At 36.9% G+C, this 25,473-nt stretch overlaps 1 gene segment (V, D, J or C); it reads right to left on the minus strand.

Moving 5' to 3' along the window:
* Positions 1-3,203: 3,203 nt before the first annotated feature.
* Positions 3,204-3,758, minus strand: LOC128099611 (immunoglobulin kappa variable 1D-33-like). The segment is given in 2 exon segments: positions 3,204-3,526; positions 3,675-3,758. Coding segments are annotated over 2 exon segments (372 nt in total).
* Between the last annotated feature and the right edge of the window lie 21,715 nt (positions 3,759-25,473).

Consider the following 25,473-nt stretch of genomic DNA (forward strand, 5'->3'; position numbering starts at 1 on the left):
CAGGAATAATCAAATTGAGAGCTGAAATCAATAAGATAGAAACAAAGAGAATAATACAAAGAATTAATGAAACAAAGAGTTGGTTCTTTAAGAAAATCAACAAGATAGACAAGCCCTTATCCAAACTAACCAAAAGACAGAGATAGAGCATCCAAATTAACAAAATCAGAAATGAAAAGGGAGACATAACAACTAACACCGAGGAAATCCAGAAAATCATCAGGGCATACTTCAAAAACCTCTACTCCACAAAACTGAAAAATCTAAAAGAAATGGATAATTCTCTGGATAGGTACCACATACCTAAGTTAAAACAAGACCAGATAAACTATTTAAATAGACCAATAACCCCTAAGGATAGAAACAGTCATTAAAAGTCTCCCAACCAAAAAAAGCCCAGGACCAGATGGTTTCAATGCACAATTCTACCAGATCTTCAAAGAAGAGTTAATACCAATACTCTTTAAATTGTTCCACAAAATAGAAACAGAAGGAACATTACCAAACTCCTTCTATGAGGCTACAATTACCCTGATTCATAAGCTAAACAATGATACAACAAAGAAAGAGAACTACAGATCGATCTCCCTCATGAACATTGATGCAAAAAGAGTTCTGCTTGTTTCTGAAAAGAAATGGAGGAGAAATGGATTTGGGAAGAAGGGAGTTGGGGGGACAGTGCTGGGAAGAATGGAGGGAGAGGAGGAGGATGTGGTTGGGATGTATTGTATGACAGAAGTCTAAAGAAAAAGAAAAATAATCCACATACACTGAGGAGAGCAGAATAGGCCTTGTACATTAAAGAGCATACAAATGAACAGAGAACATATCTGTGTTTGTAATGTGAATCTCTTTAACAATACTTTTATTTATTTTTTATGTGCAGAATTTTACCAAGTATTTAAAAATTGCATAAAATTACTCATATATCCCAACAAGATTATTGCTACTTAAATTATTCAACAAAATCGGAAAGGAAGGAATCTTTTCAAAATATTTTACACATTTTTCAAAACAAGATAAAGACACAACAACAAACACTGTATATTATGTGATCAACATAGATGAAAAAAAGCTCAATAAAATACTTGCAAAGTGAATCCAAGATTAAAAGAGTGATTCATCATAATCAAGTTTGTTTCATTCAGATATTCAAGGATGGTCCAATATGTGTAAATCATTAAACCTAATTCATTACATAAATGGACACAAAGATAGAAACTATACGTTCATCTTAAATATACACAAAAAGTCCAATGGAAGAAATCACTTTCTTTGTATTAAAAGTGATGGGACGGCTAGCGATAGAGGGAAATTACTCAACACCATAAAGGCTTTACATATTAAAGCTATGGCTGGCATCATGGTAAATGGGAAGAATCCAAAGCACACCAGAAACAGCACAAGGATGCTCACTCTCTGCAATACTCTTCAGTATAGTGCTGGGAATCCTAGAGCACTAAGACAAAAGAAAAAAATAGGAAATAAATCATGGAAGAAAAACACTGAAAATAGACAGCAGGAAAATAATTTTCCTAATTTCCTATGTTATTTTGAGACTTCTGGGATCTCCAGTCACAGAGATAGAATAATTTATGAACGGATTTAGCTAGAAGCACTCAGTTAGGCAGATGATATGTTCTGATACATAAGAAATTCCAAAGCTATTACCCAAAAAGTCTTAGAACTGATGATTAACTTCAGCAAGGCTGCCTTAACAATACTTTTAAATGCATGAGTGTCTTGCCAGCATGTATGTAAGTACACAGTTTGCATACCTGGTACCATTAGAGGCCACAGAAGGTGGTAGATCCTCTAGAACTGCAGTTAAAGATAGATGTGTGTTGCCAGGTGGGTGCTGAGAATCAAACCAAGGTCCTTTTCAAGTGCAACATTTCCTCTTAGCCAACAGGCATTCTTTTCATTCCAATGAAACACTTAACTGTATATTTTCTTAAATTGGCACATGAATTAAATGAATTAAAGTCTAGAATTTACATAGAAATTCAATTGACAGAATAACTGAGAAATTCCTAGAAATGTGGAATTATAATTTCTTACTTGTTTGTTCTTTTTTATATAAAACTGCAATAATTAAGTCCATATAAACTTTAGGTACACAGACAAGAAGATGAATGGGACATCATGAAGAGACTGAAAATAGGTTTGCAGATGATAGATAATATTTTTAAGAGAGAGACAGAATGAAAGAGGGGTATAGATCACTTTCACTGTTTTTTTGTTTTGTTTTCCTAAAAGAATGCTCTGGAATATCAAGTCATCACCAATATCACTTCTGGAAGCTTGTTTAAGACAAGCCTTTACTTTCTATAATTTCATATAGAAAAGTTTATATTCTACTGCACACAGTGAGATTAAAAGTCATAGGCGTGTGTTTCAATATTGTTGATTCTTGTAAGCAGACCAATGGACAGAGGAGCCAGAAGAATTCTGTGTGAATTGCTGCAGATACCTGAAAGCATCAACACACACTGCTGGAATTTGGAGACACAGCAGAAGATCATAGCTAAGCAGCCATCCCTTTCTCTGACACCTGTGCTCTAGCCTTTGTGAGAAATCCAGGAATCCTTTCTACTGTCCGCTTCTCTCAGTAATGATTCCCTCCCTTTGGAATACTGGCATCTGCAAGTTAACTTTCTGTACAGAAAGATAATGTGCTGGATGTGGGGGAAAGCATGGTACATACTGTATAATCTCAATTCCCTAAATGTGTGTACACTTGCAGCATCTAGAAGGACACATCAAGCTGAGCTGCTTGTGACTGGGTGGCTGTTCTTGGCTTTTTGTGTTGTGTTTCCTGTAATGCACATATTACAAAATAAATAAATGCTTCTTTTAAAAGCTTAAAAAAAAAAAAAAAAAAGATAATGTGCTGGAATATCCACAGAAGCTTCCACTCTTCTGTATAAGTCCCACCTAGTGATACATCTCAGACTCTTCACAGGGAACTACTGTGTCCACTGTTAATGTAGAAAAGACATTGTTACTCTGTAGTGCTATGAATGAACTGAAAGAATGATAGACTATAGAGAGGACTGGTTAGCCTCTTGTACCAATAAAAAAAATATTCATCATGAACTGTGTTAAAAATGTTCTAACATCAGAGAAACAGTTTCAGTGGGTGACCCACCCGGAGAAACATCTGGGGCAGCCAGGCCACATACTTCTGCTTCCTTGGGGGTTTATGTTATGACTTGTATCACTGTGGGAGGAACATTATCATGCCGTTGACAGTAATAAGTTGCCACATCTTCAGACTGCAGGCTGCTGATCTTGAGAGAAAACTGTGTGCCATATCCACTGCCACTGAATCTCGAAGGGACCCCATCTGCCAAGCTGCTTGCACTATAGATCAGGAGCTGAGGACGTTCCCCTGGTTTCTGTTGATACCATGCTAAATAACTATAAATGTTCTGACTTGCCTGGCATGTCATGGTGACACTTTCTCCAAGAGAAGCAGACAGGGAGGCTGGAGACTGTGTCATCTGGATGTCACATCTGGCACCTGAGATTGGAAAATTGAGAATAAATTTGTATACAATTAATTCTACTAGAAAAAGGCTTTCACAGAGACAGTGAAGTACTGACTAGACTTGGCTGAATAAATATCCAGTGTATTTGGAAATTTCTTCATAGCAATTAAAATCCCTTACCTAAAAGCCAGAGCAGCTGCAACACCAGGAGCTGTGTGGGTACCCTCATGTCTGTGCTGTGACAGTGTGAGGCTGACTCCAGCACAGGAGTGAAGTGACTATGAAGAAGGGCAGCAGGTATGCTCTGGGCACATGCAAATCAGCAATGGTTGAGCACAGCCATAGGCCCAGGGTGTGACCTGACTATGAAGAAGTCCTCAGGGCAATGGGCTGTGCTTTGGGCACATGCAAATCAGCAATGGCGATTGGCCAAGCTGGTGACTTATTACAGACCTCTGGCCCTCTTATGTATCAGATCAGAAAGGTAGTACAGGTTTATTTGTAGGAATGTGCTCCTCTTTGGACAACAAAGAACAACAACACTCTAAGTGTTACACTTTATTTTTATATCTGTCATGTTCAATGTAGAATTTCCTTGTTATGTTTCCCTCCATAGCAGGGACTGTGTCAGATATGGTGCAATTCTATAAAGTACATAAATTCTTACAAGACCCTTTCATAGGTAGTTGTAGATGTTTTTGAGGCCAGGCAGCTATTTCTTCTTTTCTATTTATTTATGAGATTGTATTTAACTAAGGCATTCCTCTCTTCCTTTCCTCCCCCTGTATCCTCCTAACACCTCCCCATACCCTCCTTCAAATTTATAGCCTTTTTATTATATATACATGAATATACATGTATATACATGAATATTCCTAAATGTAAACAGTTAACTATATATAATGATACTTGCTGTATGTTTTCAAGTCTGATCATTGGGCCCTGAGCAACCAATTGGTGTGCTCTTTCCTGGGGAAGAGTCCCTCTCCTGCTTCCAGTTTTACTCTGTTGTCTGTAATCCATTGGGGAGAATCAAAGCCTCAGGCACTTTTCCCCATCCAGCTTTGAATGCTTTTTGATGTCCTCCCTGTTCAGCTCTTATTTGATGAGTATAGTAGTGTTGGTGAGAATTTACAAGTATAAGTTCCTGATGTTACTAGGAGGCAAAAATATCTCAGCAAGGTCCCTGATCCTATGGCTCTTACAATCTTTTCATCACAGTTACAACTGTTCCCTGAGTCTTGAGTATTATAGTTAAGGTTTTAAAGATGTGGAGTCTGATAAATGTGTATGACCATTTTGGTGAATGTGCAACACCAGTATGTCTGGTTCCTACAGAGGCCAGAAGAGGGTGACATATCTCCTGGAACTGGAATTGTTTCAAACCACCATGTGGGAAATGGGAATTAAGCCTCATTCCTCTGCAAGAACAAAAAGTGCTCTTGGAGCCATCTTTTCACCCAGACCCTGAAAATTATCATTTTAGGTGTCTTATGGCCATTTTGCAAACACACAGTCCCATTTATTATTTTCTCCTTTTCATTATCTGTTTCTAAAACTCACCCCAACCACATACCGACTTTCATCTTCTTTGTAGAATCTTATATGACCTTGGTACAGAACACTCACCCACACAGTGGTTATATACAGTGTATTTGTTCTCTACATACAAGCAGAGCTTAAATCATAGTATTCACACCCCATGTCAAGAGAGCTGGTGGAAGTCAGTGTTTGTGTGTGCTGAACCTGTCCTACCCCTGGGGAAATCAACAGAGAAGTCAATGTTCTGTCCTATTCTTTGAGAATTAAAACTTCACTTATATCATGTTGGATTGATACAGAGTCTGAGTGTTTTCAGCTGGCTACCTATATCTTCATTTCCTTCATGAAGTTTCATTCTCAGAACATCCTATAGTTCTTATTGGATGCAAAATACAATTTAAAACACTGGGTCAGTAACTGTCCACACTGAACCTGTAAAAGTCAAAATCCTCTAGAAGCCTATTTTCCAGCTCATGCCATTGCCATAGAGAAAATAACAATACAGTCAAACTACAATCTAATTATTTTACTGTTGTTTAAACTTCCATGACATGTACAATGTCTTATCCATAAAAGTGTGTAAAATGATGAGATTCCATAGTAGAAAGACACATTATCACTAATAGGGCATGCCTAATTCTAACATCATGTGTTTGCTCCATAGAGTACTGTCTGCGTATTGACTAGAGAACTACAAAAGGAAACAACACATGAAAGTGATGTTTATTTAGTGTGGGGAAAGTACAGGTCCTCAGATCATTCTCACAACAGTGACAAGAGGATTTGGAGATCATGAAGTTCACAATCACATTCCATCACAGTCAGTTATTTCATGTCCCCAAATAAAGAAATAATATGGTTTCCTGTCTCAATTCTAAGACGCTGAGGACAGTCTTCCATATAGGAAAAAAAGCCACAAGGAAAAATTGTTAATTTTCATAGATGTATACCCATAGCAATGTTTAAGATTGGATATTCAAGTTTGGAAAAATGCACAAAAGAGACTTTTCAAAAGCCAATGAAATATCATGCCTTTCAGGTATATCACTTTCTATAATGATCCTTTGAGATCGTTGGAGAATTGCATGTCAGCTGTATGAGGTAAAATGTTTTCTTTCTGACAGGATTTATTCCTCTGGACCTTATGTTCTCAACTTTAGAAACTCTTTAGGGTACTAACCAGGATCCTCCATTCAGTTTATAAGAATCCACAATCTAGCTGCTGTATCAGCTCTGCACTGGACTATATAGTAAGTGAAGGGGAAAAAAAGCAGGCATCACATTGACTCCACCCTCCCTGTTCCTGAAGATCATTGTTCAGGGCCAGAGCCCCAGGACAGGCTTTTCTCCATCTGTGTCATAAGGAATTTGTCAGCATTTCCAGTCCCTACTGACTAACAGTGGTAAGTAAAGTACTAGGACCACTCTCATATAAGTGGGCAGGTCTAGGAGAAAATGCTACAAGCCAAATGAATCAGAAACTAGAACCTTCTCTTGTCACTAGTGGTCCAATGTTTGTTGGTCAAAAGCTGGTGATTCTGACTGGATAGACATTTATTAATGTCTCCCTTATTGGAGAGAGTTTTAAAATAAGAACAGGATTGAATTTTGTCCAAATGGGGACCCAAAAAGGTGGACAGTGATTTATGGCAAATTGTAATGCACTCAGCAAATGTTAATGAAAAATTCTGGGAATGTTTCTTCCTATGAATAATCAGCAGTTTTAGTAAGAATTCTACCACCGCACATAAATATGTGCAGGAACATATAGATATGCAGTCCAATTCTTGCTATCAAGAAGTAATAAAATATGCCAGGGTATAGCTTAATCATGGACTTCTTGCCTACTCTGAAAAAGTAACCCTGGATTACAATCCTATCATTGCATTAACTTGGCATGGTGGTGCATTCTTGTAGTTCCAGATCTTGGAAGTTAGAAGCAGGAATTCCTGAATTTCAAGGTCATTATTGACTACAATAGGAAGCTAGTCAGAGCGACACGAGACCCAGACTTTTCAGGAAATAAATATGTTTGGAAGCCAATTAGAAAATATTAATGACAATACATTAACCATAGTTACAAAAGTTAATGGAGTACAGAATTTATTACTTCCAACACATTCAATACATATTTGAGTTACATCAGATAAAACCATGTAGATTGGCAACAGTGTTAACGAAAAACACATTTTTATACTTAATCTCTGGATCATCCTAAGCATGTATATGATTAGAACTAGTATTTGGCCATATTGTGTCAAGGCCATCCAATGTGAAGGCATCCCCTAGTTCTATAACAAATTGTAGGCTATTTCATGTCCCTTAGTTAATGTGGTTCCTTGTGGGGTTTTGTGTCTCCACTGTTCTCACATGGCTGTTGTAGCAACAAGTTGTTGCTACTGTAAAGCAGCAGTAGCCCGTGGGCAAGAAAAATCACAACACCCATAAACTCCAGTGCAGGCAAGAGGTAAATATTTTAAATCTGAAAGAAGAATTGTATTGAATATGTAATGGCTTAGAATCTGTTTATTAATTAGTCAGGTGAATTATTGTATGTAGGAACATAGTTGTAACCTCTGTATGTGAGTATATGTAAATGGCGTGTACCTCTAGATTCTAAAATTTAAATACTATATTATAAATTGTCCTCAACACACACTTTAGATTATAGTATGGAGATCTTTGGTCATAATTTGCAAGTTTTATGATAGTGGTTGTTTGTTAGGTACAGACAAAGGAAATATGTAACATTTCCACAGTGATACATTCTACAAAGTTGCAGTAAGATGCTATCCACATTATCCACCACAAGAAGAATTGGTGAATAACTCTGCTTTCATTGTTTAGGTCTTTCCCATGGAGACAGAGAGTCTTGATGAAGGACTGTTCTGAGGCAGAGCTGTCACTCATCCAGAAATTGGAAAGTGATATGAAAATATGGATCATAAAGCCTTGAATATATTCTCAAAAGCCCAAAGATATCCTCCACAGGACCAGGGCCAAGCTGAGGATATCTGAATCAAAGCTCTCAAATATTCTTCTGCACAGAGTGTTACAAAGATGGGGACTGTGGTTGTCTTACCCATTATTTCCATCTACACATTTTCTATTCTTTTTAGGACAGAGGGACTTCTTAAGGTCTTTCAGTGAAACTCAGCTTTGATTCCATTGCAGAAATATTGAGAGAATCTGCCCTATATCCATCAAATTCTTGACCATATTGCATTGTCTGAGGGAAAAGCCACTGGGTCCTGAAAAGGGGAAAGATTTTTTTCTTCTATTTTGTAGACCTTGTGAATGAGACACTGTTCTTCTGTTGGTAGTGGTAAGTGGCAGCATCTTCAATCACCATGTTGCTGATTGTGAGAGAGTAAGATGTCACAGGCTCACTGCCACTGAAATGAGTTGTGACTCCGGAAGTCAGATTGGAAATGACATAAATCAGGAGCTTAGGATTTGCTCTCTGCTTCTGCTGATACCAGTGGAAGTTTGCAGAAATGTCATTTGACATGGTCCTGCAGATGATAGTGACCCTCTCTCCTTGAGAAACAGCAAGGGATGCTGGAGACTGGATAACAACAATTTCTTCATTTAAAAATATGGAAGGAAAGATGAAAGGAGATAGAAATTAGTAAATCGAAGATGTGAGAATATCTTCATATTACTTTCCATGCAAAGAAGATAAAGATGACAAGAAAGAAGAAGCAGGGCACAAGGAGGATTAGAAAGAAGAGGATGAAAGAAAGGATAGAAAGAAGAAAAGAATGAAAGAATGAAGCAAGATTCTAGTATATTTTTATACCATGCACACTATGCAAAGGGGGAAAAAGACCATGTCAAGAAGAAATAGAAGAGGAGAAGGAGAAAAGAAATAATGAAGGAAGGAAGGAAAGGTGCTTCTTTTAAACTAAAACATCCAGAAGAAAAATGATGCTATATTTTAGCTTGGAGCCTCAGATGTTTCCCATCCTAGACACAAAGTAGCAACAAGTTGACAGTTTGCACCAGCAAATCCATTTCATTGTCTGGTCTGTGTCTCTAACCACAAACTTCTCTTTTTGAAGTTCGTTCTCTCTAAAACAAATTGAGCCATTTGTGGTTTCTGATGACCAGATATGCAAACAGCAACATGTAGCCTAGGATGCCCTTGTCTCATAAACACACGTGTCCTTTCACTTATCTATAGTCTTAAGTTGGTAAAGACCCAAAGCTCTTGATGTTTTTTGTTTGTTTTCTCTACAGTGTTGCAAGCTCCTGATCAAGAGAAATCCTCATATGTTTCCTAATAGCTGGATTTAATTTGACTCACGTGGATGACAGGTTCTACTCTGTAGTGTGTGGTATTTATTTTTTCCATAATAAATCTCAGCTAACGATGACGATAATGTACATCAGAAAACCTGAGGCCCCAGATCTTCCACCTCTTTCTTCTAACAGCTATTCAACTAAGGCTTTGCTCATACATTCCAGTCTAATCAAATGGCCCTGAGCATATAAAGTCCTGGAAAAACAAGTGTGTTGTGACAATTTGTGATCTGTGGATATTTCTGCAAATGACACACCCTGCTAAACACTCATTTTTGAAACAGAAGGAAATAGAAATAGAAATACTAATATTGTAGCATCCAACATTCTCACTTTTGGTGATTTTAAGAAGACCTTGATCTTTTTGTACCAGGGCAGATTTTTATAAACTGAAGTGAGCCCCTGGAGAACATTTCTCCCCTCTAATGACATTGAATTTCAGGATCATCACCTTTCAGAGGTTTCATTAATGAAATGCGATCAGACTAATCTCACAGATGTGATCAAAATCCTGAAAATATTAGTAGATGTGTTAGTACATCAAGAATTGGGAAACATTTTCATTCCTAGTTTTTCAGTGATGTACAGCTCTAAGGCTGGTGACTTTGACAAAATAAACATGTTACTATTGCCCTCTGCTGGGCAGATGTGTAATAGAACAAGTCAGAGCCTAGAGGAATAATCATAAGGATGATGATCAGTGTAAATCTTTATGTGCTTGGAAAAAACTTACAGAAAGCCAAAACTTGGAGTGTACCTCACTCTGTGTACTTATAGAAAAACTAATAATTATGCAAATGCAGTCAGATATACAGTCATCAACATACAAACGTTCACTCCACTTCTTGCTATGTAAACATAAGGAAAAATTAATAAGAAGGCTTATTAAACATAAATGTAAAAGTTTGGAAATTGTATGAATTCCTAAGAATACAATATGTCCCTATTCACAGATATCGTGTCTTATAATGGGGATACACCAAGTAGAATTATGTAGATCAGAAATATGATGCAGCCCACTGTAACTATTGTGTTTTCATACTTGCCATGTTTATATTTCTCCTCTAAGAAAGCATTCCATAGCCTATCTCCTCATTGTCAGGCTCTTACATTTTTATGAATCATTTTCTTTAGGTGTCCCATATCTTAGAGCAGAGCAGGGGACATTTTTTTTCCTTATGGCTAAGCACTCCACAGTCACTTGTTCTGAGCCATGACCATCCATTGGTTTCTGTAGTAATAATATTTGATTACAAAGAAACTTCTTCGATGGCTATTGGATTTGTCAGAAGGTGATTAATGACTCCAACAAAGAAATATAGAGTGGAAATTATAGACATCTTTACAGTTTGTCAATTTAATTCCTTAACTCAACCTTCACTATAGGACGTAGGACCATCCTCCTTGTCTACATCTCTCAAAGATCATCACTTGTGGAGCAAATCAGAGAATTAATAAGAGGTTAGACTGGCCACAAAAGATACTAGACAGAGTTCCTAAGTTATTGAATTGTGTATATATTCAGTTATGATTTGAGATCCAAAAGAGACTCCATGGTAGTGGATTTGAGATACATTTCACTCAGCATAAATATCTAAGAGTCTGAAGGTATTGCAAATTACTATTGTCAATAGTTCTATAAGTTACTTTCCGTAACTCATAAATCACTCAGGTCAGCAGATATAGAGGCTGAAATGTGCCATTTGTTTCTCTCAGCATCTCTATTATCTAATAATATTTTCTTGTACAAACAGACATTGAAGGTGTCGAGGAAACATAGATGGGAAAGTTCAGGAAGGGCCCACTGTCGGGAATTGGCTTTATTGTCTCTTAGCCCCGGCAGCACAGATATGAAAAGAATTCTCATGATTTTCTTTATCTTATTGTTTGTCATATGTTATTTCTCTGAGTTACAGTACCAGGTAGGGTTAGAATATTGGCCTGCCACTTTAAAACTTCAGTGAGTCTTAGTAAGCCAGATCCTTACCTTGAATTGACTCTACCATATATCACACCCATGCAGCTTTCTACCATGAACAGAGTTAAGAATCCATGTTCTGCTGTAGTTTTACAATTTCAAGTGAATTCATGATCAAACCTGGACTCTCAATGTCCTTTTCCAAATATGCCATCTTAGACATCTTAAATAATATGGCCTTAAACTTCCTGTCAACAACGCAAAGCTTATATGACTCAGATATCCCCTCTGAGCCTTTCTATGGAGTCACTTTACTTTGGGTGTGACCTCATATGCCATCCCTCTCAAGAAGGCTTTCTCTATTATTCTTACCCTTTTATACGCTACCTCATTAAAGAATTCCCTCTCCAGTGTTCTTAATCTCTTTTTTAACAAATAGGTTTTATTATTTAAATATATGATTTTTACATGCATTGGTGTTTTGCCTACGTATAGGTCTGTAGGAGACTGTCAGAAGGCCTGGAACTGGAGTTACAGACAGGTGTGAACTTCCATGTGGGTGATGAGAATTGAATGCAGTTCCCCTGGAAGAACAGCTAGTGCTCTTAACCATGGAGCCATCCCCTCTTGAGTGCTGGGATTAAAGGCTTGTGACAGAATGCCTTTCTCTCCAGTTTTTAATGAAGGCAATTTATTGTGTGTGTGTGTGTGTGTGTGTGTGTGTGTGTGTGTGTGTGTGTGTGTGCATGTGTGTGTGTCTCCATATACATACATATTATGAATATATATTCAAAGATTTGTTAATTTTGATTTTATGAATACCTGCACATATATTATGTGTACCTGGTATTGGCCAAATGCCATTGGAGGCCCAAAGAATGTGTTGGCTTTCATGGAACTGAAGTTACAGTTGGTTCTGAGGCACCATGTGCAGGCTGGCACCAAACCTGTATCCTCCACAAGAGCAGGACATACCCTCAACCACTATGCCATCTCTCTAGTTCCTCTTACATTGCTTTAAATAAATTGTTCATTCATTTCTTTTTAAATCATTCTCAAACAAAATCATGAATCCTGGTCTTGAGATCCTTTCTTTTAGTAAATCTCATTTCTGACGGGTTATTTTGTGATAGTTCCTTTGAGAAACCAACAACCATGCATACCACTCTATTATATTTGCCAAATGTGAGTCATATAGCAAAACATAAAAATTTGTAGACATTCAATAACAGATTGGTTGAATATAGCAAATTGGTATCTCAATAATAATCTTTGAAAATTTTAAGAAATATGGTGATTTGAAGCTGAAATATTTCATAAGGCTTAAAGATTGAACACTTGAGTCCAGGTTAAGTCCTATTTTGGAAGTATGCTGGTGTTACTGAAATTTTGTTTATGTCGTGGTCTATTTTTCAGTTGAATAGAGCTTTTGGTTCAAGAAGCAGAGTTCACATTCAGCTTGCCTGAATGGATCAGAGAGTCACTGGGGGACTCAGGATGAGTGAAAGAGTGGGGAAGAAGAGGCCTGGCCAAAATGTTACACAGTGCTTTTGGAACCAGGAGGCTAAGGGTGGAGGGTGTGTTGAGACTGCGGTGACTGTCTCAGGTTTTTATCTTACATTTATGCCCAAGTTTTATATTATAATAAATGGTAGAAGTAATCCCTCCATGCTGGCTGGTCTTTTTCTTTTTCTATTCTTGTTAACCTGATACAAGGTAGAGTCATCTGGGAGAGGGAATTTTAACTGTGGGATTGTCTTTATCACCTGGCTCATAAGTAAGTCTGTGGGGGAATTTTCTTGATTAATTGTTCATGTGGGAGGGTTCAGACACCTGTGGATGGTACCATCTTGGGACAGATGGTCCTGGCTGATACAACAAAGCAAATTCAGAAATCCATGGGAAGTAAAGCAATAAGCAGATTTTGTTTTCATAGCCTTTGCCACCAATTTCCTGTCTTAAGTTCCTGACCTGAACGCCCTTCATGATAGACTACAAGCTGTAAGCTGGAATAACCAAATTCTTATTCAAGTTGATTTTGGTCATGGTGTTTATTATAGCAAGAGACATAAAACTAATTAAGGAGGTTCTAGAAACTTTGGCATAGATTTCCTGAGAAAGTAGGCACTTGAGGAAGGTCCTTGGGGACATAGTACTTATGATGGATATTTCTGTTCTAGGTTTGTGCTTTCAGGCCTTTGGTGATGTTAACTGAGGGGCTACAAAGAACTTTCCAGAGTGTGATGGATTTTAAACATCTAATAACAAGATTCAAATAAGTATTTTCTTTAAAAAAACTCTTTTTAAAAAATCACTTATTTCAGTTATGGTCATGCAAAATTGATTAATAAAACATGTCTGTTATTTCAAGAAAGTAAATACTAGAGATTGGGATTCTCTAGGGCTCATTTAGACAAGTAGCCTAAGGTAGAGAGCCTTCATGTCTGTTGCCCTGAGGCATGTCCAACAAACCCAGTGATGCTGTTCTGATGTACTTGACTCCCTATAACATATTCCTCGTAATTTTCTAGTACTTACCATGCTACCATTTCATGCTTCTATATGAAGCTGCTTCCACATATTAAATTTTCTGCTCTTGACTTCCAAGTCTTTTAATAGAGTCTACGATTGCCAAAGCTGTATTAGAAAATGATTATCTCAGAAGGATAATTCCAGTAGAGTTAGTGATGTTGAGGGTGATGACAGATGACATAATTATCAACATTTACAATCCTCGTTAAGGCATACAGTGAACAAAAAATGAGGAATGACATACACAGCAATCTTTAAAACCTCTCCTTAATACCCAAATATATGCCTGTTCCAAATTTTCAGGAATGTAGACAGCTTTCTATGAAACTTCTTGCCACACAGATGCTAATGTTGATGTCTGGATTAATGTTAAGTAATAACCCTTAATCTTGCATGGTTTCTTACAAAACTCCCCAATTAAGAACACAGCCATGATATTTAAGAGCCAGAATAAGAGAATGTAACAGAATGTAATACTGACCAATTACAGAGAGAGAAATAGATATAAGTAAGGACTGCAAATTAACCATTATTGTGTTGCAGGCAGATAAGAACATCAGCTGAGCAACCCAGCACCACCTAGACAGGTCTCAGTAGCATATCTCCAAGATCGTGCACCAATCTTCCTGACCAGCTGCAATCACCTTATATAGGCCTATTAATGGCTGAAGTATAGACTATAAATTGTTAGAGTCCTTTTCATTTTTATTTTCTGCTATAAAAACCCAATTGATGCAAGCCTGATGCCTGGGGTGTTATAACCTCTGTCTCTAATTAAATAGCATGACAATGATTTTAATTTTTTGTTGCTAACACAGAGAACATTACCACAAGAAAAAAAATATTGCATGGCTACTTCTATTAAAATCTCAAAATATCCTTGAATCCTGGGTGAATTTTAAAAAAGTACTATCAACAGATGGATAGACACTGAGAAATGACTGGGTACTCCAACCAGAAATGTTTGCTTCCTTTTAAGTTTTTGTTATGATAATATCATCCTTGGAGGAAGCCCATAATACTTTTAACAATAATTAGCTGCAAAATCTTCAGACTCCAGGTTTCTGAAGAAATATATCCCAGACCCACTACCACTGAACCTCTATGAACTCCATTTGCAAAGTAGGTGGTATAATATATTAGGTACTGAGGACCTCTTCCAGGTTTCGGCTGGTACTAGTTTAAATAATTGCTAATCCTTTAACTGACCCAATAGTTGATGGTGTTTCCTGGTGACGCAGGCAGTGATGATGGGATTTGAGTCAGCTAGATGGCTCCTTGTCCTCCTGAGGTTGGAAACATATAATCTGTAAATTAAGGTAAAGGAAGAATTACCTGAAGAATGAGGCAGCATTTGTTACTGTGTGCTAAGTGATACAATGATGCCTTCCTTCCTTACCTGGGAGCAAGACCAACAGGAGCCCTAAAATGAGCCCCAGGAGATGAGCAGGAGCCATCATTCCTTAGTTTTTTTCCCCAGTAATATTGATATCTGAACTGGTTTTGAACAGCTTATTAAGTAGCATTCAGATCAATAGATTGTGCTCTGGCACAAGCAAATCATAAAGAATTTGATTAATCTGGACACAATTTCCAGGCTGATTCATCTCAGTAAGTCAGCAAGGACCTGTGTCACCAGCTGTCCTATGGTAGATATGGAATGTGCAAATTATTGACAATGCATGTGTTGGGGCAAATGGACAGCGTCAATATTATCCTTTGAAACCATACTATAGTAACATGATTAATTTCAGTTTTAATACATGCTTACTATGCTACTGTTTCAGGTGGGACATGGACTATGTTCCCAGAAGTTAAAGAAATGAACCTCATAGACTCCCTTGATGCTTTTATGTGCTACTGATATCAAGGTGTCTTTCTTTTCCTCCATTTCATGACATAGTTGGTGAAAAGAAAGACTATATTAACCAGAAGCACCAGAGTTGGGATTTATAATAAAAAACAGGCTCTGCCAACACTAATCTGTACTCTTCAGCTAAGCCATCTGCCTTATTGTTTAGGAATCTTTTTGCTTCATATCTTTCATCATGAGCAGACAGAGTTGGGATATCCCCTCTTCCAGTGTGAGAAAATGGCCTCCTTTCAGTCTCTGCTAAATACTACATTTGTATCTCTGACTAGTATTCCTAGAAGATGCAGATTGATGCTCCTGTTCTACATCTAGAGTTAAAGCAAGTGATTGTCTTCAGAGGTGGAAGTCCTCTCCTTAACATGTACTCATTTACACCTTTGAATCTACGATGTTCTCTAAACATGGATATTTTTATCACAATCATATTGTTTCTCTATTCTAGAAAGCATGGTTCTCAGTGGGTCTGGATAGACCAGTGGAGCCTAATGAGTCTGAATAGAGAAATATGCTGGAAGGAAAATGGAGACTCTTCACAGCTTCACAGGAAGTTACAGCCACAATGGAGTTCAGAGTTACTCCTTCCATAGTAGGTAGTATTGTTACTGTGGATTCAGACTGTCAGATCAACAGAAGTGGGACAAAGAGACCATTAACATAGGTATTTTCCTTCTGATTCTGAGTTACTCTAACTCTGCTTGAGGCATGCCACAAAAGAAAAATCATAGTGGAAGGGCTGTGCATGTAGATAGGAAGATGTTTCCAAAGGAGTTATAAGAGATGATAACAAATGGTGTAGGATTTAAGCATGGGATTGATCAAATAAATAAATGAATTAATGAAAATAAGGGCCATAGAATTTAATGTAAAGAGAGATAAAATAAATTATCTAAACAAAGTTAAGAAATGGCATTATTAATATGTAATATTTAAACTCACATAATTTTAGATAGAAATATGAATTCTTATCTCTCTGTGGATTTATGTGCAAAAAGATGTATAGATCGATGACTTTTCATAGCATAGCTTACTAACCCAAAGAAGCCAAAAATTCTAAATCCCACAAATTTAAGAGAAATTATTCTTCTTTGGGGAAATATCATTTCTAAATCTAGAATTTTCAACTAAGAAATTCTGTAAGCATAAAGGGATCAGATGACCATAAATTGAATCCAATTTCATGAGACATCTATTGGTCAGACCAGGAGACTTTGTAAAACACAATAATTAGCATAGTATACTTATTAGAGAAAAATAGGAATCTTTGACATAGACTGATATTTTAAATAGTAAATAGAAATTAAAGAAAGTATCAGAGATTTTTTCATAAATTCTCATTTGCTTAAAGGAGAAAAGTAACTTGGCAACAGAGAATTTTGGTAAATATGACTGTCCTGATACTCACTCTGTAGACCGGGGTGACCTGGAACTCGCAGAGATCCAACCGCCTCTGCTTCCTGAGTGCTGGGATTAAAGGCATACACCTCTACCACCCTGCTGGCAGACACTATCATAACCAAGGACCAAAGCGAACATCTTAAAGTGATTGAGTCACCTGAAATCTTGTAGCTGCTGTTGAGAATAAATACACAAGTACCTCAGAATTTGAATGTGTTTGAACAGAGGATGTTTAATGAGATTATTCTGTTCAGTTAAATTTGGTGATTCCAAAACCAAATATCATTGGTGCTATTAACATAAAATTAGTAAGCAGAGGCATAAGAGGAATGAACATTGAAGACATAGGAAGATGTTCTTAAGCCAAGGTGAGAGAACTCACAAGAGAATAATGTGGATAATATCTTGAATTCTCTGTTGTACTTCACCAATACTGAGACTCTTCTAAACAATATATTTAAATAATTGTCTCTCCAATATTGAGACTCTTTAAATGATCTCTGTAAATACCTGTGTCCAAACACACTCACACATTCTGAAGTACTGGTGTGTTTTTCCTCAGTATTGAGACTAACAATGCCTAATTGTACTTGGAAGACTTTCTGTAGAATTTCTCTGGAAAGAAATATCTATTCATCTCAGACAGGAAATTCACCAAGAGCAAAGAACCAATACTATCCATGTCTGGGTGGGTGTGTTAATGGTTTTATAGGAACTGATTACACTTGTGAGGTTCTCAAACTTCATAATGCTGCATTTCTTTAGTATAGTTCCTCATGTTGTAGTAAACCTCAACTATAAATATTTTTGCTACTTCAAAACTGTAATTTTGCTACTGTTATAAAATGTAATGTAAAAATGTGATATGCAGAATGGTCTTAGCTGACCCTGGGAAAGGGTAACTTGACCCTCCCAAAGTGGTTGCACCACACAGGTTGAGAACTGCTGACTTACAGGACCATGGCTGAGGGGTTACTTACTGTAGTATGGGTGAATCACTGAAGAGACCCACAGCTGCATTAACTATCCGAATACTTATGCCAGTCAATGTTTTATGTACTGCAACTAGCAATCTGTCTGTGGAGTGAACATTTGCAGTTTGTAAGGTCAAAGAGAAGGAATGGCTGGAATCTCAGGTGGAAGTTAATGAGCAACTATTTTTTAATTTTCTTTTTATTCATTCTTTGTGTCTTTCACATCATGCATCTTGATCCCATTCATTTTCCATCCTTGATTATCTGCCCTCTGCCCTTGCAGCACTCCCACAGATAAAATTTAAGAGAAAAAAAAAGAAAAGAAAGAAGTGTGGGGGGAATGTTATGATGGACTCTGTAGTGTGATGTAGTGAGTCACACAGCAAACCCTTTTGTCCATATATCCTTACTTGAATTGTTCACTGCAGAGGGTCATTATTGTTCACTTCTTGGTAAACTTATAACAGGCCCAAGATTTTGAGGGGTATCTGTGTTAGTCAAAGCTTCTATGATTAGAAGACAACATTAATAATATGGTGGCTACAAAATAGATTTCTACCACACAGCCTTATTATGGATACATGCTGTTCATTACAGAGGGATGGCCTAGCTTTTAGATAAGAAGCAGGACATTAATAATAACAACTTTCCATTCTGAATATGACCTTGCATAATCCAGTTATTGAGTATGACATTGTTTTTATTAACAGAATCTGTGCTTGTGCTTTCTACCGTGGTTTTTGTGTTTCTGTTGTAAATCAGTTGATGACACGATTCAGATACCTCAGGCATCTTAAACTCTGTTCTTGATGACAGGAAGAGAAGAGTTAGGTCTATTACTTATGTAGAGCACAGAGATGGGCTAAAATGGGCTTGCCTGGCTGCTTCTATTAAAATATCAGTATTCTTCAAAGCCCCAATCATTCAGACACATTGTCTCAATGGATTTAAGTATGCAGAGGGAAGAATTGGAGAAGTTTAGCTGGAAACTATCATTTCCTTGTTTATGTTAAGACTTATATCACTGTGGGAACGAGCTCCTGAGTTTTGATAGTAATAGATTGTAGCATCTTCAGACTCTAGACTACTGAGATTGAAAGTGAAATCTCTCAAAGATAAGTAACAGTGAACCTTGATGGGACACCAGACTCTAAGCTGGATCAAACTTAGTTCAGGAGTTGAGGAGCTTTTCCTGGCTTTTGGTGGGTGTCATTTTAAATAATAGGTAATGCCCATGTTGACCTGATAATTGATGGTGGTACTGTCTCCTTGTGTTGCTAACAGAAGTAATGGGGATCTAATCAAATGCACTTCATCTTGGGTACCTGAGATTGGAAACATACAATGACACTATGATAATCGTGTTGCCAGATGAATTGTCAGAAGTACAAGGCCAGATTAGTCACATTTGACTAAGCAATTCCACTTTATTTTTCTTGCTTACCTGGGAGCAAAAGCAGCATGAACTATAGTAGCAGAGTGAGGGCCATCAGGCCTATGCACTCTCCTTGCTGGAACTGATTCCTGCATAGGATATGCCAAGTTTATTAAGAAGTCTTCAGGTCCTGAACTGTGCTGTAGGTACATACAAATCATTGGGGACTGGGCACAGCAGCAAGCCTGATTTATCTCAGCAACCCATACCCACCTTCTCATAAATTAAGATTAAAATAAAACATTTGAATTTATATAACAATGATACTGTCTTAACACACACATTCCTACATGTATATATAAAAGTATACTGACTTAAAAGTATGAACTATACAAAATTTTAGCAAACTAACAGCCATACATTTAGTTAATGCATTCATGTGGAACATAATAAAATATTACATCAAAACTAAATCATGTTCTTTTCAGACAATAAGGAGACAATCTCTGTCACAAAAGGATATATCTTCAAGAAGGCACAAGGGTAGGAGTTTGGACCTGGGAGGAATAGAGTACTACTGTGTTCAGGGTGTACTGAATGAAATTCCCAAATAATCAATAATAATGTTATGTTGGAAAAGAAAGGATATATTTTAAAATTGAGCAGCCCAGAACAAAAGGCTAAAGGGAAACCCATCTCTCTTTCTCACTTACCTTTTTAAATGTGCTGTACTTTTTGTCATTGTTGATAAAAACCGGTTGTCACATTCAAATCCTTGAGTCCAATCTTCAAAGAAAGCATGAACAAGATGGACATATTACAAGAAAGGAGAAAATAAACTTTTGCAGCTGTGAGCCAAATTAAACAATTTCTAAAAAATATGCCTAAAGTATGTAGAGACCCAACATATATTTCAGAAAAATTAATTTATAAGTAGAAAATGTATCTTGGAAAATATTAAGAAAATTTGACACATTAATACTAAATAAAGTAGCAGGTCTTTTATCACCACATATGTATTTATATAATAAATTAATTAAATTTTTCATAAAAGTGATTAATGAAATAGGATAAGGCACATAAATGAAGAATAAATACAGACCTACAATTTTTTCATTTTAATTTAAATATTTTACTTAACATGAAAAACAGAAAACTCAATAATTTCTTTTCACCAAAAACTCTAACAGACTTAAAATACTAACCTTAATATAATGCCTACTGAATGGAAAAATTATATATTATTCCAAAATTGTATATGTAATATATATGTGATATAATAATGGATTCTCAAATGCACATATAATATATTTTATGTAAAACAAAAGTAATACAGTCTCAATTTAAAAAAAACAATATATTCTCAATTTTAAAAAAGACCTAGAATCAATAAAAGTCCTCTCATTAGTTAGTACCTCTGAAAAGATAACAAAAACCAAAAAAAAAAAAGACAAACATTCAGATTTCTTCAAGAATAATCAAAATAATTTTTTTTAATTCGAAGAAAAGAAAGTAGAGTTGTGGAGATGACTATTTAAAATCTAACAACAGGCTTCAATAAATAGACAACACACTTTTATACACTTCATCCGTAATTAGGCTACCTGTTTGTAATATTCATCCAGAGGACACAAGGCAAGGCATGTCATTGATGTATTTAATAGCAACCACCCCTACTGGAAGGCTTAGGGAAGACTAGGCCAACCTCTAGGTGCAAGTGGAAGATTCAGTACCGAGCATTTTCTCAGGATGTGTTCTTGTTATTTCCAAGATTAAAAGGTCCATGCAGTTGCACAGGAGTTCCGTCAGCTATTATACTGCCTTTGTGAGCCATCAATGATATTTTCGCATGAGGCCCCAAAGGTGTTTCCACAAATGATCTTCATATAATATAAGATATGCTGAATGAGATAGAATTTAGAATGCCAAGTTCATAAGGCAAAGAGTTTATAAAATGTACTTTATAAAGAATTATTGATAGCTGAAAATCAACTATGAAGTGTCACATGAAAGTCCATCAAAATCACTATTAGAAATGTGAAATATTGAGTTAATGATTTAATATAAGACCACATACTTCTTGCCTAATTTTTGTTTCCATTTTCAGTCTCCTTGTTTTATATAAACTTTGGTATTAAAAAGTGACCTACTGACTATTTGGCTGTATTCTTATTTAAAATTTTTAATGTATTATTTTATGTGTATAGCTGTTTTGCTTGCAAGTATATTTGTGTGCAACATGTGTGCAGTCCATGTGGTAGCCAGAAGAGGAAATTAGATCCCCTGGGACTCAACTTACACATTGGTATGAGCTGAAATGAATTCAGTCCCCTTTAATAGTAGATATATTTGAATTACTTAGCTATCCCAGTTTATCTTCTAATGGTATTTCCAGGGGATAAAAAATTCTGATGTTATGTGCAATTTAACTTCCCATTTGGATCTGTTGCACAGCTCTCAGGATTCATGATTTCTTTGTACCACTGGGAGTCTCACTTGTCTGAAATTGGGTAAAATTTTAAAGACTCCTTACACTCCACACAGGCAATATTAATACAAGTGTTAAATCTTTCTTAATACTTAGATTTCTTGATCTATTTTATAGTGATACTAAAAACAAAGTCAATGATATTGACTTATGAAAGAACCAATGATTCTAGAGGAAAATGCTTTATAGCTAGTCAAGGAGAATCTTTAAGGCCTACAAGTGTGTGTCATGCCCAAAGACTTTATTCAAGGTTATCAGTATGACTTTTTCACTATTGGCCTTCAATACGCTCGAAACTTGAAAACATTTAGGATGCAAACCAACATCAGCTCAGGAACAATGACTACAACAGTTATCAGAAGAGGGAGAATCAGGTGTGAGACGTGATCATTTTTATTTAGGAAAGAGTTATATTAGGAATGGGAGACCTGGAATGATTTTCTTTTTTCCCTGATGGAGATAGGACATCCTGAGACCTGGAGATCTTGCTGGATGTCAATTAGTCAAGAGTCTAGGAGATTGTATCTCCATTTTATTGTGTTACAGTTACTGCTTACTTTAAGGTTGATGTGTTTGCAGGGATAGACATATGTTAGTAGGTCCCCCTACTGAAAAGATCTAAAATTAATGTAAGATTGGTATTAGCCAAGTGTCAGCCTGAAGTAAAGGCTCGAGCCACAATGACCAGCGCATAACACTAATGTCTAAGTAAAAGGCTTTCAAACTTGAGAGACATTGTAAAGTCACAATAAGGGTCTACAAGATGGTTTAGTAGGTCAAAGTGCATGCCACCAAACCTGATGACCTGTGTTGAATCCCTAGTACCCTTGTGGCAGAATAGGAGAGAACAAACCATTGCTAGTTGTTTTCTGACTTGCAATCTTGTGCACACAGATACACACACACACACACACACACACACACACACACACACACATACACACACACACACACACACACACACACACAATGAAGTTCAGTAATGAATCTCACTGAAATCAAGAAGAAAGATATTAATAAGAATAATGATGACCAAGAAAACACAAACTTAAAGCTGGTGAAAGTGACAGAGACAGCTCAAGAGCTCAGAACAAAATTCATACAGAGGTAAAACATCAAATATGATTCAAACTGAAATGAACAAGTAATTGAAAGACCTGATAGCCCTACTAGAAAATTCAATGGAATGCTTTACAAGTCAAGGTCTTATACTATGTGGATGGCCAGGAACTGGAAGCTGGATGGGCCACAGAGACCTAAGGTAGAACCAAACAGGACTGAAAAAAAAACAATGAAATGACTCCTAATGCTACTCTACTATATTCATAAATTAGTGCCTAGCTCAATTGTCATCAGAGAGAATTACCACAGCCCCTGATGGGAATAAACTCAGAGACCCACAGCCAAACATTAGGTAGAACTTGGGGACCCCCACTGAAGAAGGAAAGAGTAGAAGAATTGTAGGAACCAGAGTGCTCAAGGATACCCAGAGAAAACAGCCCCACAGAATCAACTCAGCAGGGCTCATAGGAGCTCAAAGAGACTGAAGCGGCAATCATGGAGCCTGCATGAATTTGTGCTAGGTCCTCTGCAAATATGTTGTGGTTGTTTACCTCGGTTTTTTTTTTTTGTGGGACTCCTAACAAGGGGAGTGGGAGTGTCTCTGACTCTTTTTCCTGACCTTGGGACCATTTTCCTCCTGTTAGGTTGCCATATAGCCTTGATAGTAAGGTTTGTGCCTAGTCTTATTTCATCTTGTTAGGTGCTATTTGGTTGATATCCCTGGGTGTTCTGAACTTTTCTGAAAGGAAATGGATGAGTTTTGAATCTGAGGGAGAAGAGAGTTGGGGGACTGCTAAGAGGAGTGGAGGGAGAAGAGGATGTGGTCAAGATTTATTGTATGAAAGAATAATGAAGAAAAAGAAAAAAATACCACATACACAGAGGACAGAAGAATAGACCTTATATATTAAAGAACATAAAATGAACAGAGAATATATCTGTGATCATAATGTGAACCACTTTAACAATACATTTAAATGCATGAGGGCTTTGTCTGCATATATATAAGTACACAGTTGTGTGCCTGGTGTCCTTAGAGGCTAGAGGAGGGTGCTGGATCCCCTGGAACTGAAGTTGAAGATAGCTGTGTGTCACCATGTGGTGCTGAGAATCAAACCAAGGTCCTCTTCAAATGCAACAATTCCTCTTAACCAGTGGACATTCCATCTCAATGAAACACTTAAATGTGCATTTTCTCAAATTGGCATGTGATCTCAAAAATATTGTGTGTGTCCACAGAAGCCTTATTCAAGACAGAGAATCTACACTTGCTCTATGCAGTAGGGCTGCATAATAAGATGTTTTGGCCAGGGGCATGGTTACCAGGTGCTTTGAAGGGTCTACACTTCAGGCATGTTGTGCTTTGATTTTGAAAGGGGGAGGTCTTTTGCCTCTCCCCTTGGTAGTGTATTAAAGGCTCATTAGAATAAATTTCAAGGTGGCTGGATATTGATTCAGGGCCCTCCCAAATCTACCCTGTGTCTCTACCTTTTTTCTATGCCTATATTTCTATCTAATATTTCCTCATTCCTCTCTCCTCCTTCCAAGAAACCTTGCACAGGTAGGAGCTGGACTTCCTCATGTAATGCAATGAATAGTAGTGGAGTTTCAAAAGTTGATAAACTCAGCCTAGAACTTATGTAGAAATTAAAAGGTAGGAATAACTAAGAAAAATCATAAAATGTGGTATTATATTTTCTGGCTTGTTTATTCTTTTTTATATAAATCTACAATAATTAAGTCTGTGTGAACTGTTGGTACGAAGATAGACAGGTAGATGAGTGGGACATCACAAAGAGACTGAAAATATATTTATTCATACATGGTAGATGATATTTCTGAGAGAAAGTGAGAGAGAGGAAAGGAGAGAGTGAGAGAGTGAGAGAGAGAGAGAATGAAGTACAGATCAATGTTGTTGTTTCATTTTGTTCCTAAAGTATGCTCTGTAATATTACATCTTCATCAATATCACTCTGGAAGCATATTTAAGACACTCCATTTCTTTCTATGATTTCATGTAGATGACTCTTTATTCCACTTTATACAGTGGATTAAAAGTCATATGATGGTGGTTCACTATTGTTTGATTCTTGTAAGCATATCAGTGGACAAAGGAACTAGAAAAATACTATGTGAAGTGCTGTAGAGAGCTGAGAGCATCAGCACACACTACTGAAATTTCAAGGCACAGCAGAGGATTATGGCTAAACAGTCTTCCCTTTTCTGACACTGGAGCTCTAGATTTTATGAGAAATTCAGAAATCCTTTCTGCTGTCAGCTTCTCTCAACAATGATCCCCTGCCTTTTCAACCCCAGCATTTGTAAGTTTATTTTCTGTACATAAAGAACATGTGCTTGAATGTCCAGAGAAAGGTTGATTCTTCTGTATGAGTCCCAACTGGAGACACAACTTAGACTCATCACAGTGAATGGCTGTGTGCTCTGTTAATCTAGAAAAGACTTTGTACACTGTAATGCTGAAAATGAAGTGGAAGAATGGTAGTTAGAGTACAGA

This window comes from Peromyscus californicus, unplaced genomic scaffold (assembly GCF_007827085.1).
Source record: "Peromyscus californicus insignis strain IS unplaced genomic scaffold, ASM782708v3 Scaffold_6__1_contigs__length_162567912, whole genome shotgun sequence".
NCBI classification, from domain to species: Eukaryota; Metazoa; Chordata; class Mammalia; order Rodentia; family Cricetidae; genus Peromyscus; species Peromyscus californicus.